The sequence below is a fragment of the Pygocentrus nattereri genome, chromosome 22 (assembly GCF_015220715.1).
Source record: "Pygocentrus nattereri isolate fPygNat1 chromosome 22, fPygNat1.pri, whole genome shotgun sequence".
Lineage (NCBI taxonomy): Eukaryota > Metazoa > Chordata > Actinopteri > Characiformes > Serrasalmidae > Pygocentrus > Pygocentrus nattereri.
Window position 1 is genome coordinate 29776854 of NC_051232.1, and position 14270 is coordinate 29791123.

At 40.9% G+C, this 14270-nt stretch overlaps 1 protein-coding gene across 2 annotated transcripts; it reads right to left on the minus strand.

Annotated features, from left to right (window-relative positions):
- Nucleotides 1–1884: 1884 nt before the first annotated feature.
- LOC108429270 (protein phosphatase 4, regulatory subunit 3B) lies at nucleotides 1885–14032 on the minus strand. Of its 2 annotated transcripts, none has more exons than XM_017700911.2 (16): nucleotides 13636–14032; nucleotides 11492–11547; nucleotides 11283–11381; nucleotides 9748–10371; nucleotides 8593–8670; nucleotides 8371–8487; nucleotides 8005–8124; nucleotides 7220–7351; nucleotides 6348–6444; nucleotides 6178–6219; nucleotides 5918–6076; nucleotides 5553–5722; nucleotides 5319–5458; nucleotides 4504–4652; nucleotides 4201–4322; nucleotides 1885–3977 (listed from the first exon to the last, which is right to left on the minus strand). In XM_017700911.2, the coding sequence occupies exons 1-16, from the start codon at nucleotides 13775–13777 to the stop codon at nucleotides 3864–3866; spliced, it is 2361 nt and encodes a 786-aa protein (XP_017556400.1). In that variant the 5' UTR covers nucleotides 13778–14032; the 3' UTR covers nucleotides 1885–3863. The 2 variants fall into 2 exon arrangements, with proteins under 2 accessions (XP_017556400.1, XP_017556399.1); XM_017700910.2 differs by having other exon boundaries at nucleotides 4201–4403.
- Between the last annotated feature and the right edge of the window lie 238 nt (nucleotides 14033–14270).

Sequence of the window (14270 nt, forward strand, 5' to 3'; positions counted from 1 at the left end):
GGTAGTACATGCAGTGGGTCCGTGTTCTGAAAGTAGGGCTTTCTTACTAAAGTAAAAAAATAAATTCAAATTCTGATTTGAGCAATATCATTTTTAAATACATGCGATCCAGCACCTAAACATAAACATAAGTTCATAAACAGCCAAAAGCAGCACAAGGGCAAACGTTACAACTTGCCCCATAGACTGGGTTAATGGCAACCAAGACCTGCGAAATACTATTCTCTAGAATCATTTATTCAAATTATGCAAATACAGTGCTAAGTTGCTTGAACCAGATAAGCCTTTCAGTCTAAATACACACAAAAATGAGCATCAAAATCAGTGAGCAGTGAGAACAGGCTCTCAAACACTGGCAAATTTATTCAATAACATTGACTTATTATAGTGTTTTTGGTTAACCTGTGAATAAACCGTTCAAGAAAATGATCTGTTCTGAACTTTTAACAGAGAAAATTGTCTTCATTCTGTTTAGTTTGGAAGGTTCAGATAGAATAGCGTATAAAAATAACCCCTCCGTGTGGAGGCTTTACTTCAGCCCGCCTGGCTCTCGCTGCGCGGTTATATGCTACAAAATAGTGCTACGCTTTAGGCACTACAAGAGAAATGAAAATAATCTAGGTGTGAACAGTTTGCTGTTTGCTGCTGATGTTGCTGTTGAATGCAGCACTGTAAACGCATGTTTTACTTGGACCTACACAAAAAGCTGTTACGTTACACCCCTTGTTAGGCTGTGCTCTCCCTACTGACAGCACCCCTGTGACATCATTTTCCATGAGAATGATAATATACTGCCATACCGTCCACCTCTACCCTTCGCTGAGCGGGACGCACATCTCTGCTGCAGCTGTTGCTTTCTGAGCTGTAAGCGTGCTGCGTAAATGCAACCCACTGTGAACCATATGGAAAGAGCATATAAGGGCTGGGGGTCTAGACACAGATTAACAGCGCTGTAGTGTTTGACTAAATTACAAAGCTTACAGCCTTCAGATCTTCAATGTTCTAGGTCTTCTATCATTTCAGCTCATGATTGTTCATCAGTCATCTGTTTCAAGGGTTCCTGGCCATATTTCTTGTGACCGCTTATTCTATACTGCAGGTGCAGTGTCCTCCTATTGACTAGGTCCACTGCAACCTATAGAAACTGACCTATGAGGGAGCAAAAATGGTCCAGAGAAAGAACAGCCATATACTTTGAGCACGCGGCTCAGCGACTCCCAGTTAAAATTCTGGGCCTTCAGCTTCATCTGTTACTACATTCACGCTCGTGAAATCTGCTTTCGAACGCAGGCTTTACTTTCGCTGCGAAAGAAATGCGAGCACAGATAAAGCAGCAGGCCATAACAGGAGCCAAAATAAGAGCTACAGAGGGGAGAGAAGGTAAAGAAAGCCATACATTCTAAGGAAACTATTCTAAAACATTTTTGACCTGGTGAGCACTGCCTTTACAGATCTGCCTGCAGCTGTGAAGGCCAAGCACACTGGGGTTTCCAAGCCGTAAAGTTTAAAGGAAGGAAAACGGTAGACAAGCCCACCATATGTACATACAGCACTGTTCATCTGTCAGAGATCTCCCAGCATTCACTTACCTCCCAGTCAAACAGCCATTAAAAAGTACATTTTATAGGGAGCATTCCTGAGGATTAGATATAAAACAATTCACCTGCATTAAGCTGGAAAGTCACAGGAAAAACAAGCGAAAAAACAGGACTTTACCAAAACTGTTCATATAACCATGTAAGACCTGGTAAAGCATCAAAACCGTACTTAAAGCTTTTGTCCTTGAGGGAAAACAAAGTCCTATTTTCTGCCTTAAAGCTGAAAAATAAGTTTCTTGCACTTAATGGCCATTTTGACTGGAAATGAAATGAATGGAAGTCTGTGACGTTTGCACAGCACTTTGTATTTCATGCATCACATACAAAACAAAATTTCAGCTCCGTTTCAGCGAACTTGGTCTATTTTGTAGTTTTGGCAGGATTGGCCCTGTGACTAATCTACACAAAAAGTCCACCCCAAAGAAAACAAAACCAAAAAACAACAAAAAAGCGCGCCTGCACAATTAGACAACTGACACGCACAAGCAGCGATTAGAGTCAAGAGCTGAAAGCCCTTTGTTAAATATGAATGTTGATAATTATGTAAACAGCAAGCTCCAGTTTGACTGCACACTTGGCCCATACTGCATGGAAACAAACCAATTAGAGCGATTACTTTGTCACATCCCACACACGATATAGCATAAATTCCACATTTATCTCCATCATTAGATTAAACCTATAAAACAAAACCGCTCCCTCCACATTACGTCGTAGCTTTAGGTGTGTTTTCAGGTGTAAAGGCAGGATTTAAAACCAGGTTAGACCACTTGTTTAATGCCAGGCTCAAATTTAATCTTATTTTCTTTTCAATTATCAAATGTATACAAATGCTCTAGAGAAGAGATAATGGTAGTAAATGGACTTGTACAAAAATTAATGGAGAGAAACAAAAACAAAGCCTTCAATACTCGAGTCTCAATCACCTGGAAACGATGCAGGTTAGGTTCCAACACTTTCAACTGTCACTCAAACTGGATGAACTTCAGAAAAACACCATTTTAAATCGGGAGGCCCAGTTGTGCTCGAGACGCAGCCAGCAGAATTCTGCTTCAGCCCCAGCTTTACTTTACAGCAAACTGTGGACCTGACCGAACTAATCATGGTCTTCAGGAGCAACTGACTGTTACAGCCAGTTGCCAAATCAGAGCTGGAATCGTGTTCTTCAAGAGCATTTCACACGCTGCTTCAGACCTAAACAGCAGTAGGAATGTCTACATAAAAACTGACCGTTACAAAGAGTTAACACTTAAGGAACAGTGTGTGCTGGTGACACGAAGAACATGGTGATAAAGCCATCGCTGAGGAGAGCCTGCACTCCTGACAAAAACAAAAAAAAGAGGAACATGGGGTTTGGCAGAAGGACCTTCAGGTGTGGAAATTCTTCTCATGACCAAGTAAATTCAGTCACATAACACAGACACCCTCAGACATGCTCCAATCAGCTGCAAAATGACTTTTACTGCAGTTTAATACACGTTATTAAAATCAGCATCACAACTTCTGGTTTTCTTCAACGAACGAAAGAATTTCAATTAAAAAGGGGTAAACGATCATCCCACCTTGACGTGTGCCAAAAAGGGTGAGGGGGGAAAAAAAAAAAAAAAAAAAAAATTTACACTGGCAGGCGTAGTTTTCCCCTTTTTGATTAAAAAAAACCATCACTGAAGGGGAAAACAATTAAAAAGAGAAAAGAAAAAAATACAGCTGTACACTACTCGTAATAAACTCATGAATACAAGATTTCAAACATCCGAACTTGAGCTTCAAGTCAAGGACTATGACGAGTTCTGCTGTTTAGACCCATGTCTGTTATTGTGATTTGTCCTCCCCATTTAACCTTGTTCCCTCCACCCAAGTTGGACCAAGATTAAAAAAAAGGAAAAGACGCATGGCTCGGTAGGCTCTGCCGATCAAGCTTCCAATACTAAGTAGCTAGTCCTGCTAGGCTGACTGGCTCTCATGTGATCCCCTGCCCCACTGGTGGGAAAAATGCAGTTGTGATGAAGTTCAGCACCCCTGCTGGTACAACCTGGTACAACAGGATTGTGTGGAGGGGAAGAAAAAAAAAAACGGACAGGCTCGGGTGACCTTGTCAAAGGGTCCACTCCTCTGCTGCTCAAAGTCTGGTGGTTCTTGTGTAGGAGCAAAAGGTAGAGCTGGGGTAGAGGGGGTGAGGGGTGTTTGGGTTGGGTCGGGTCCCTAAGCCCATGAAATTGGGACTCAGTGGCACCATGGAACATTGGAGTGGACTACAGCTGTGGTTTACGATCCCAGCCGGGGTCTTTTCCGTGGAGACATTTCCTCCTCATCGTCGTCCTCCTCTTCATCTTCTTCGTCTTCATCGTCTGGGTAGTCCACAAGGCCAACCAGTCCGGCCTGGTGAGAGAAACATGAATCAGTGCACAATGCACGTCAGGCGAATATCAATACAAAAAGAATCCACCAATGAGAAAATGCACTAAACTATCATTATACTATACAGCTATGCCTGTACTGATGTACATGAAGTTACAAAAACAGATTTATTATTAAGTTTTTTTTTTTTTGATGAGACCCATTAAGTTCATAGTAACGTTCAATTTGAACAAGTCAAACCAACCTTCACCACTGGGGTAGAGGGCAGTGCTGCTGCTGCTGCCTTGCCTGAGGAGCCGTTCGGACTGGCAGGTGAAGCAGATGGGGCTGGTTTGCTGCTGGCACCATTGGTTCCATTGGCAGCCCCTGCAGAATGAGAGAAGGTAAACTTAAAGCTGCCTGTTGGTGTCCGCTTTGGAAGGTTCTCTTTGTCCTCACTTTCTTTAACTGCAACGAGATAAGAGACGAGTGTGAGGAACGGTGGATTACCTTTCCAAAGAGGTGAGGATAAATTCTACACATTTCAGACAGAAATAGTATGGAATACCTTTCTTTGCCCCCATATACTTTCCATAGGCTTCTGGAAAGTCTTCATCGACTCTCTTCTCAACCCCTGCGTCTGCATCGTCTTCATCCTCATCTTCATTAAACCACATTTCTTCATCATCATCCAGAGCCCGAGCATCACGACGGTACCTGTAAACAAGTCACATTTTTCCGTAAAAGGACCTGCTCTGTGAAAAATCTCATCCTAAATACAGCTGATGAGAATTTTGGTGTCCAAAGTTTGCTACTTTAGTTTTGCACTGGAGTTTTGAGGCTAATATTGCAAACAAATAGTGGAAGCTTATAGCCTTTCAACCAATCATGCAAAAAGCATGCATAAATGCTCACAAACGTGCCTCAAACCACATCAAGTTGTTAAAGTAAACCTGAAATTTAACTTAACAAAATTTGTCATTCAAAAGACAAAATACTCTTGTAATGTAAGTGTAATTACTTTTGGACGGCTCAAAAACGGGTTCTGATCGTCATCAACAGAAAAAAAACAACACTAACCAACGACCTGTTAGTCCTCCCCTCTTCTTTCACCCTACCTATCTACAAGTGAAATGCTAAGCTAGCTCAGATACCCTCAGTGAAACTGTGTTTAACTCACAAATATGACACAGCACTGGAGGAAAATGCTTTAGAATTTCTCTTTATTTCATTTTTCATTTCACATTGACCAAGTCATCCCAAACAGACCTGCTTACAAGATTTGTATGACGTATAGAAAAACTTAATAGGTTTCCTGAATCATTACATAAAACCTCTGATAACGCAGAAAACACATTGAAATAGGAATGTTTCTCGACTGACCTGCTGAGCCCCCGGCTCTGTCTGTCTTTTTCCTGCTCGTAGCGGCCCTTCAGGCCTTTGAACGTTTGAACATACTCGATGGATTCAAGTGCTTTGTAGAAGTTGTCCACTATGTGAGCAATGAGCGATTTTATGTCCTCCTGATTCCAAGGGGGGAAAAAAAAAAGGTCACTTCAAGATATGCCTGCCATCAAAATTAGTTATAAAATTTTAGGAACTATGTCGAGAACCTACCACTTTGATGAATTCAAATAGTTCTATTATGGCAGAGTTGAGAAGATTATATCTCGTCCCGTTGTCCAACAAAGCATTAATGACGGGCTCAAATAGGTTCCCTTTAATGATGTAGCGGTTATAATACTCATCCTTCAGTCCTATTATTCTCCTCATGAACCGCAAGGCACCTGCACAATTAAGGAACAGTAAGCACATTGTACTGCATTACGTTTTGCTTTCTACAAAGATTTTTTTTTACAAAGCCTGTTCTTAACTATTCCCATATTTGACAAAAGTCTTCTAGTGGAACAGAAGGCAGTCTTCTCCACAAAGTGGAATGATTGGCGGTGAAAAGAACCGCCCAAATGAGCCTCGAGACTCACATAGTGCCAAGAAGGTGTGCTTGGAGTTCATAAGCACCAGGACTCTCCGCAGTAGGTCTTTATTCATTATGTAGTTCTTTATGTGGTAAGTATGGTGCTCTACGCAGAAGGTCAGCAGCTCCAGTATCAGAGCCAAAAGCTGAGCTGTCTGAAAATTGTCTGAGGTAGCAGGAGAAAGAGAACAGACTTTAAGCAAACCTTAGAACAAAGTAAGTAATGCTTACACTGGGTTGCAGGTACTGAAAGCAAAACAAGCTTACCTGGACAAACTGGAATGCCCTTTGTAGTTCCCTCTGGTAAATCTATGAAAATAATACATTTCTCTGAACTTTATCATGATACAGTTCAAGTCTTGTAACAGACAACAAATGCACTTTCAAGTTAGTTTCAAGCAAATTATACATATAAATTCATATTATGGAGAACTTACCCTTTCTCTCCTCTGCTGTATTGGCAAGCAGTGGGGCTGTGAGAACATGCATGCAGTACTTGTAGAAAAAGCTGAGGAATTCAGTCTTTTCTGTTTTCTGGGGACACAAATGTTCAAACAGGACAGACAAGTCAACAAAAAATTACAAAGAAATCAAAGAAAAATCAAAGGAAAATATGATTAGCATCACCAATGATGGAAATTACAGGATTACAGGCGCAGCTCATTGACAGAATACAAGATACATTTCAGCTTGAATTGTACATATTCTCGCATATAAAATAGCCTGTAGTGTGCTGATTTCATTGTTTTATGAATATTATTCATTTTTTCAAGTAATACCTTATAAACTCGACTAAAATGCTCACCTCTAAAATTAACTTAAAAAGAAATTCAAACAATACATTCAATGATACTAAACCGAACCACATTAAGAAGACAAACACTAAATAATACTTAGGCAAGTAAAATACGCAACAATACATAATACACATGATTTCAATTAAATACATATTATTCCCCATATATAAAATAACAAAGACTATAAAATCTAATCTTAATTCTGAACCTTAACAGTAATAAATATAAAATACAATAACAGCTCCTGCAAAATCTCACACTGTAAAAACCTAACCTCTATCAACTGACATCAGAGAGACGGAGGGTAGCTAATGATTACTATCCTAGTTGCCATGGCGTTAGAAATAATAGGGCCTTATCTACACAATACATGTGTCAATTCCAAAGGCCAGCTTTCTACTAATGACTACTAGGACATGCTTCACAGAGAATAACTGAGGAGGAAACATTTGTTTATCCCGCCTTGCAAGGCAGAGATAGCAGAAATGTTGCGAGGTGCAGCGGTAACTCACATTGGTGGGTGCCAGCATGTTCTCAGGGTCGATGAGGGTTCGGAGCAGCCCCATGAGCTGCACCGCGCCGCCCAGCTCAGGGTCTGAGTCACAGATCATCTGCTTTATCACCAGATTTATCAGCAGAACATCCTGAAAACACGCATGAAAAGACATCCTCAGGAACCCAAGAAATGCATAGTTATATATGCAAATTATATAGTAATAATCACAAGAATAGTCCATAAATATAATTAAATACATTACTTTGTTCTATGTAACCATAGTTACCTAGATACCAATATCTGTAGAAGTTGATTTTTGTCACTCACTGACAAAACTGAGGTCACTGTTCATTTTATATTATGTTTCTAACAGCCTTTACATTATCATGAACAAGGATTCAGGGTAAATTTTTGTCTGACAAGAAATGCAGCAAAGGACTGAGATAGAAGACCCCTCTGCCAGTCAACCAATCATAAGCAATCACTGGAGATATATTCGAGAAAGGTGTAAATGGCTAACATCTCGCTGTTGACTTGTAATCTGGTCACTCGAGATGAAAACTGATGCCATGTGTGAAGAGGCCCATGTATAACGATAATGATATCAATTAAGGTCTTTGCAGAGGCTACAGGTGGCTCCTCAGTTTGACGATCAACGTTTTACACTGTAAATAATGTAATAACTTCAGTTTGTTTCGTAAACCCAGTTAAAACTGCTGATCTGATTTTAAATGCTTTGCTCATCAGTTGCTATATTGGACATGCTCATATACCATGTTGTTCTACAGTGCTGGTACTCACATCATCATCTGCCTGCTGAGGCTCCTGCATTACAAACTCTCGGACCATGGAAGGACTAAACTCCACCAGATACGAGAAAATATCTGTGGCTGCAGCTCTCACCTGGAGGTCATCCATACCCTAAACACAGTGTTCACATTGAACACACACCCAAAGCAGAGCTTAACATCATGGATGCAGATTATATGGTAATCAGATATCTAAACTGAGTCCAGTAAAAAGGATCAATGAGCATTTTGTGGGCACTGAAATTTTATTTACATCAAAAGTTCAATAAAAAAAAAAAGCAATAACAATTCTCGGCTATAAATAACAATATCTGAACTGTTAAAAATACCACGACTAAAACAAACGCATGTAGCTTACCATAATGATTTCCAGCGCAGGAAGAATTCCTAGGTTCGCTAACGTTTTGAAGAAAGCGTCCCTATTCTGAGGTTGCAGTGTTTGTGAAAACGCACAAAACTCTTTGAAAAAGTTGACCTGTGGAGATCAAATTTTACGGTTACACAAACATCAGTAAAAGACCACTGTTCAAAGCATACAGAATTGATAAGAGAAGGAGGAGAGGTGCAGCTGCGATCTTACCAGCTCCCTCCTTTTCCCTTCCTCTGTTGCTTCATCTGTGAGCTGAGCAAATACTTCAGTCAGAAACTTCTCATCCTCCTAGTGAAGAGGGGAAAAATATTTTAATGAGAAAAAAAAATTACTTAAAAAAAGAAGAAAAAAAAAAGAAGAAGAATGAGAAATTTCCACGACAATAAAAGTATAATCACATCATCAGAGTGTCTCTGGAGGAGGGTAAAGCAGTACAACAGTGGTAGCAGAGAAAAAGCATTGCACCCTGATAAACAAGCATCTCAGGTTCTTTTTACACTCCACCCCCATAGATTTATTGGAGAAGAACCTATAATGTAATTTAGTAAGTTTAGTACAAGCTTAATAACCCTTTAGAAACTCACTGTTTTAAAGCTGAAAGGTATGAGCTGAAACATGATGTGACTACGCCAGCACTGTAAGCTGAGATAGAGATGCTGAGCATTTCTTTGTTTTTTATCTTAGAGACTGTCTTCAAGAGAGTGAGTGTTGTTCAAATTGCAAAACTTCATGTCTCATGTCATCTATATGTATCTGTGGTCTGGCTTTCACACAGCACAGTGTCCCTCTCTGGCAGTGTCAGGTGTGCAGGAGATTGTAATATCCCAGATTTTATTGTTTGAGTATTATTCCATTTTTTTGAGTAATGCTTACAAATTTGACTGAAATACTCATCCCTGAAATTAACTAAAAGAAAAAAAAATCTTATGTTGCACACTTGAAAGGCACATGCACATTCCTAATAAATCAAACATACATTCAATGATACAACACTGCACCACATTAAGAACCCTTAAGACACTAACAATACGTAATACAAGCAATAGATAAACAACACACAAAACAATCCACTGTTATCGTGTCACAATAGACAATAAAACAATGTGCGTCCTCTTTTATGACCAGTTCATCGCTTGTGCTCTGCGAATGCCTAAGAACAATACGCTACTCCTCGGTTCAATTCAATACACATGCCTTTGATTAAGAGTCAAAACGGCTTGCTGGCTCTGAACGTACGCGTTATCCAATGACGTGGCTTGTCTCTGACAACACTGCTTTCATAAATATGTCTCATCTCTTGTTCGTTTTTCTTCGTCAAAAAAAATACAGACCTCACGAGGGCATGATGCAGTTGAGAAGACTCACCTGAAGCATGCTAACTATCTCCACCTTGTTGAAAAAGATAAATGACGTGAGCGTGGAAAGGAAGTTCTCTTCGAAGACGGATGGCGTGGGCAGGATGATATCTTGAATGTACTGCACCCGATATGTCTGGTGAATCTTCTGCCTAAGTTCTGAGTCCGTGATGGGGATGACCTCCTTGAATTTGGCCGTCTTGGTGAGGAACTCCCGGTGCCTCTTGGGCTGAACCAGGGCCGGGTCATACTCAAGGCAGCCCACAACGTCCATGATGCAGTCGTCAGAGAACATGACTTCGAACAAGGTGGCCTTGTTGAGGAAGAGAACGCCACGTACAATCTCATAAAGATGGTGCAGGCCCTCCCGGTTGTCCAGATCTTCGCACGTCCTGAAAAGCTGAAGGAGCTTCTTGATGTAGCCTTCACTCATGAGCGCCAGCGCCAGCTTTTCCCGACGGATGGGCGAAGAGAGCACAGAGGTCACCAGGTCAGCTATCTCCTCCAGACGAGCCAGCTCGCAGGCGGGTAGCTCCACCAAGTGGCTGGTCTCCGGCATCTCCTCAAAGCGCTCTTCCTCGGATTCATCAATGGGGTCCTGAGTGATCTCCAAGGATGGATCTTTTCCTTGTACCTAAGAGTAAACAAAAATATAGTCAGCGACACAAATACACGTGATTAGGGGTATAAATCTCTGACCCCATAAACTTAAATTACGATTCCTTAGGAGTTCACTGAAAACCCAAAACGTGAATGGAGAAATATATGGCAATACAGACAATCAGGGCTCTGAACCAGTTCAAACAAAAAAAATATATATCACAGAAATAATCGTTATTTTGACGGTAAAGATAATCACTCGTAACTGTTCTGGGACAGAAACTTTTCAGTCATTGTTACCAGTTAATAAAGCTTTTGGTTACATGCAGCCAATATTCAATTCAATTCAGCATCTTACTTCTAAACTAGTTGTGTCATTCTATGTGCACTGTAAAGCAAAGGCTGTAACCTTACATGGCTTCAAAGAAACAAGGTAAACTAAACGTACTGTAAAGGTATTCTCTGCATAAAACTTTGAACCCTAAACACCAGAAATATCAAGAATTTAGTTAATGATCCCTGAGGAATTGTTTATGGACAACGGGAGGATACATCTTTGAGCCATCTGTTGTATTTTTGAAGATATAACTGTACTTGACAAAACGGAAACAAATAAATAAATACAAATAATTACAAATGTTAAAGTATTGCGTTCTGAGCCCAGCACACAATCAATACAAGAAGCTGGGCTTTGAGAAAAAAGGAAAATAATAATAAACTACAAAATTATATTTCAGCCAAAAGCATAAACAAATACTTCATTACTCAATCACTTATTACTTATCATAATCAATTCCAAAATGACAAAATCAATGCTGTTCATGTATGACAGCCCTTTGTGTGACTAACCAAAGTAACAGACACTACATTCGCTACCTGCTGGAACTGTTTATGGCCAGTATGCAAAATGGCAACGGATATGAGAAAATATATTTAGCCGTTTACCTGACAGATCTTCTCCCAGATTTCATCGCAACCCGCCTTTTCCTGGAAACTCAGGGCAAGATCATAATTTTCTGCTTCGGACCAAACAATAAGGGTATCCTGAAAACAGAAATGTGTCATAAGCTCCACAACACAGAAGCTGTAGAGTAAAACACAAGCCGCACCACCATACAACAAAGACTGGGGCAGGACAGTGGGCTTTCACTCACCTGTTGTTTTTGATATGCAGTATTTGGGCTGATTTTTGACTCCAGCAGAAGTGAGCCTAAAAAAAAAAAAAAAAAAAAAAAAAAACACAGAAGAAAGCGTAAATAAAAATGATTATAAACAGTTCACAACACCTAGAGCAGTTAAAAGTGATAAAAATCGCAATCCTCGGGTTTTTCCATACAACATCAACAACATATTACATGACGGTAGTATATACCTGCACATAGTAACCTGCGGTGAAAGCTCTATTGCCCTACGTGCGGTAATTACAGGCACGGCAGAGTCTGTCCCATCCTTGTTGTCATGACAACCCTCCAGACGCATCAACAGGGTCCGAGTGAACCACAGCGAGATGCCAACATCCGATTTACTGGTAAAGAACTCTTTAGCTTAAGCTATACCAATCTGCACTACACTGTGTATGCTGGTTAAACTTGTATTGGCACAAACAAACTGTGGTTGGTCACTGAGACCAATCACAAATTTGCAAACACATAAAACAAAGTTTCTGGTGGAAGATCAATAAGAAACGTCTATTAGCTTGCCTATAAACAATGGTTTCCGACACCGGTCCTGAAATCCACCCAAAATGGGAATGTGATGGTTAGATGATTAACGCCAAAGACAACAGGCTCCAAAGGTGGCAAAGGAAAGTTAAACTAACCCTTCTTGATCTGGCCGTTTAAGCCCCCAGATCTGTCCAATGTTCAAAGATACGTAATTTTCAGCATCGCTTACAAGGTAGTCATACTAACCCTTTGGATCACCTACCGAATGCCTAGTATCTTATCTCCTTGTTAGTGTTTTGATGTAGATAGCAAGAACCCTTTATGGCCTTCACTTTGCACCTACCATGTAATCACAGTTAATACGAAACTGGCAAATGTTTATTTGACTTGGCGAGCTGCTCGAACGTGAGCCACGGGCAGAAGCATCGCCTTGTCTGAAATACTGTTATATGTTACAAGCAAAAGTGTTAGACTGGTGTGCAAAGGGTATAGGTGTAACTATTAAGTTAAATTTGCCTACAAAATTCAGTCTATCCCTACACACACTAAAAAAAAAAAAAGTAGTGACAGAACAGCTGTGCCTCTGGTTTGATATCACTTTTGATAATTTACTTCAATATGACAAAACCTACCTGTGAGCTCCGTTCACTTTGCTTGAGATTACATAAGCTACATAAATAAAAAAAACCCTGCCATGTTTCTCCACAGTTATTGGCTTTAAAGGGCCCAAATCATGGAAAACGGAATTGTCCTCAGTCTTACTTTTATATGTAACACCTGCAATAACCTTTTATATGTAATACCTCTTTTAATGAATGACAAACACATTTACACACATCTACCTTTTCAGGCCTACAGCAGCTCTGCCCATTCAAGTTGGAGTTAGAGGTTTGGCCAGCCACTAATATTATAAGTGAACCTCAGGACACATAAATAACGCCTGTTTAAAACGTCTTGCTGACCTGCACTGTTCCTAAAACTAAAGCTCCTGTTTAGTCTTTCCTAACACACCTATTTAAACTCATTATACTGATTATACAGTCCCTCCTGGATTTAATTGAATGTCTCGGACGAGGGAAAAAAAGCTGTAATGGTTAGCTTAGCTTAAAACGACTTTTTGCCATCCTCGACTAATTAACGTTAGATAAGCACAGGGTTTTTTTCAGTTCTGAAGTTACTCGAGCTAACCTAACTGCTATGTTAGCTTCTTAATGGAGCTAAGCAATAAAAAAATAGATTTAAAAATCCTCAATTTCACCCGCGTCTAGACAATTAATCAGAGGTGTAAAATCCAGGTCCAGAAAGTAAAATCTCCGTCCCAGGATTTTGTTCCAACAGGCTGGCTTCTCTAGTTAGATCACACCACCAGCGGAGCTGTCCGGGCAGTTGGAACAAAATCCTGGGACGGAGTTTTTTTTTTTACTTTCTGGACCTGAATTTTACATCTCTGCACTTAATGCGAACAGAAGCTGTAAACGTTCACAGACCTATTCCGACAGCCAGGCAGCTGAACGGGAACGGGAACGTTAAAGCCGGCGGGAGAGCGCGGAACGTTCACGGTTAGCTACGTTAGCTCCGTAGCTAGGCTAACAGCTTCGATCAGGCTAGCCTAGCCTAGCCTAGCCTAGCCTTACCGTCGGACTCAGCGCGAACCAGCAGCGATATTCCTTTCAATCTTTCCACGTAGGTGGACGAGACGTGTCCCGTCCCTCTGTCGTCCCACTGCCGGTCTTCGTTTAGCGTGTAAACCTTCACACGCCGCCTGGTGTCCGACATTGTCGGTGAGGGTGAAGCGGCTCCGGGAACGCTGCTGTTGTTTTTTCGCCTGTTTTTCTCAACCACGGACTTTGAGCTCTCTGACCAGCCGCATGTTCCCCCGCAAACCTACAAAAACGCGCTTCTTCAGTGTCTGTCAGGGTTACGGTTTCCCTCCTCGCGTGTCTGAAAAAGGACCGTTTTCAAAAACAGCGTCCAGACGAGTTTGATCTCCGGCGGCCGTTCTCTCTCATCCACCGACCGCCATCTTGTAACCCGATCTGCTGTTAGTGATGGTGAGTCTAGAGCGGAACGACTCTCCCGAGTGACTCGCGCGAATCGATTCACAAGCACCAACGAATCAAAGCTTTTATTTTATTTTATTATTTATTTATTTATTTATTTTTACACACACACACACACACACACACACACACACACACACACACGTAAGCAAATACGTGATAGACGTGCCAACATTTCATGCGGCTTACCTCCACATTCGACGAATAAA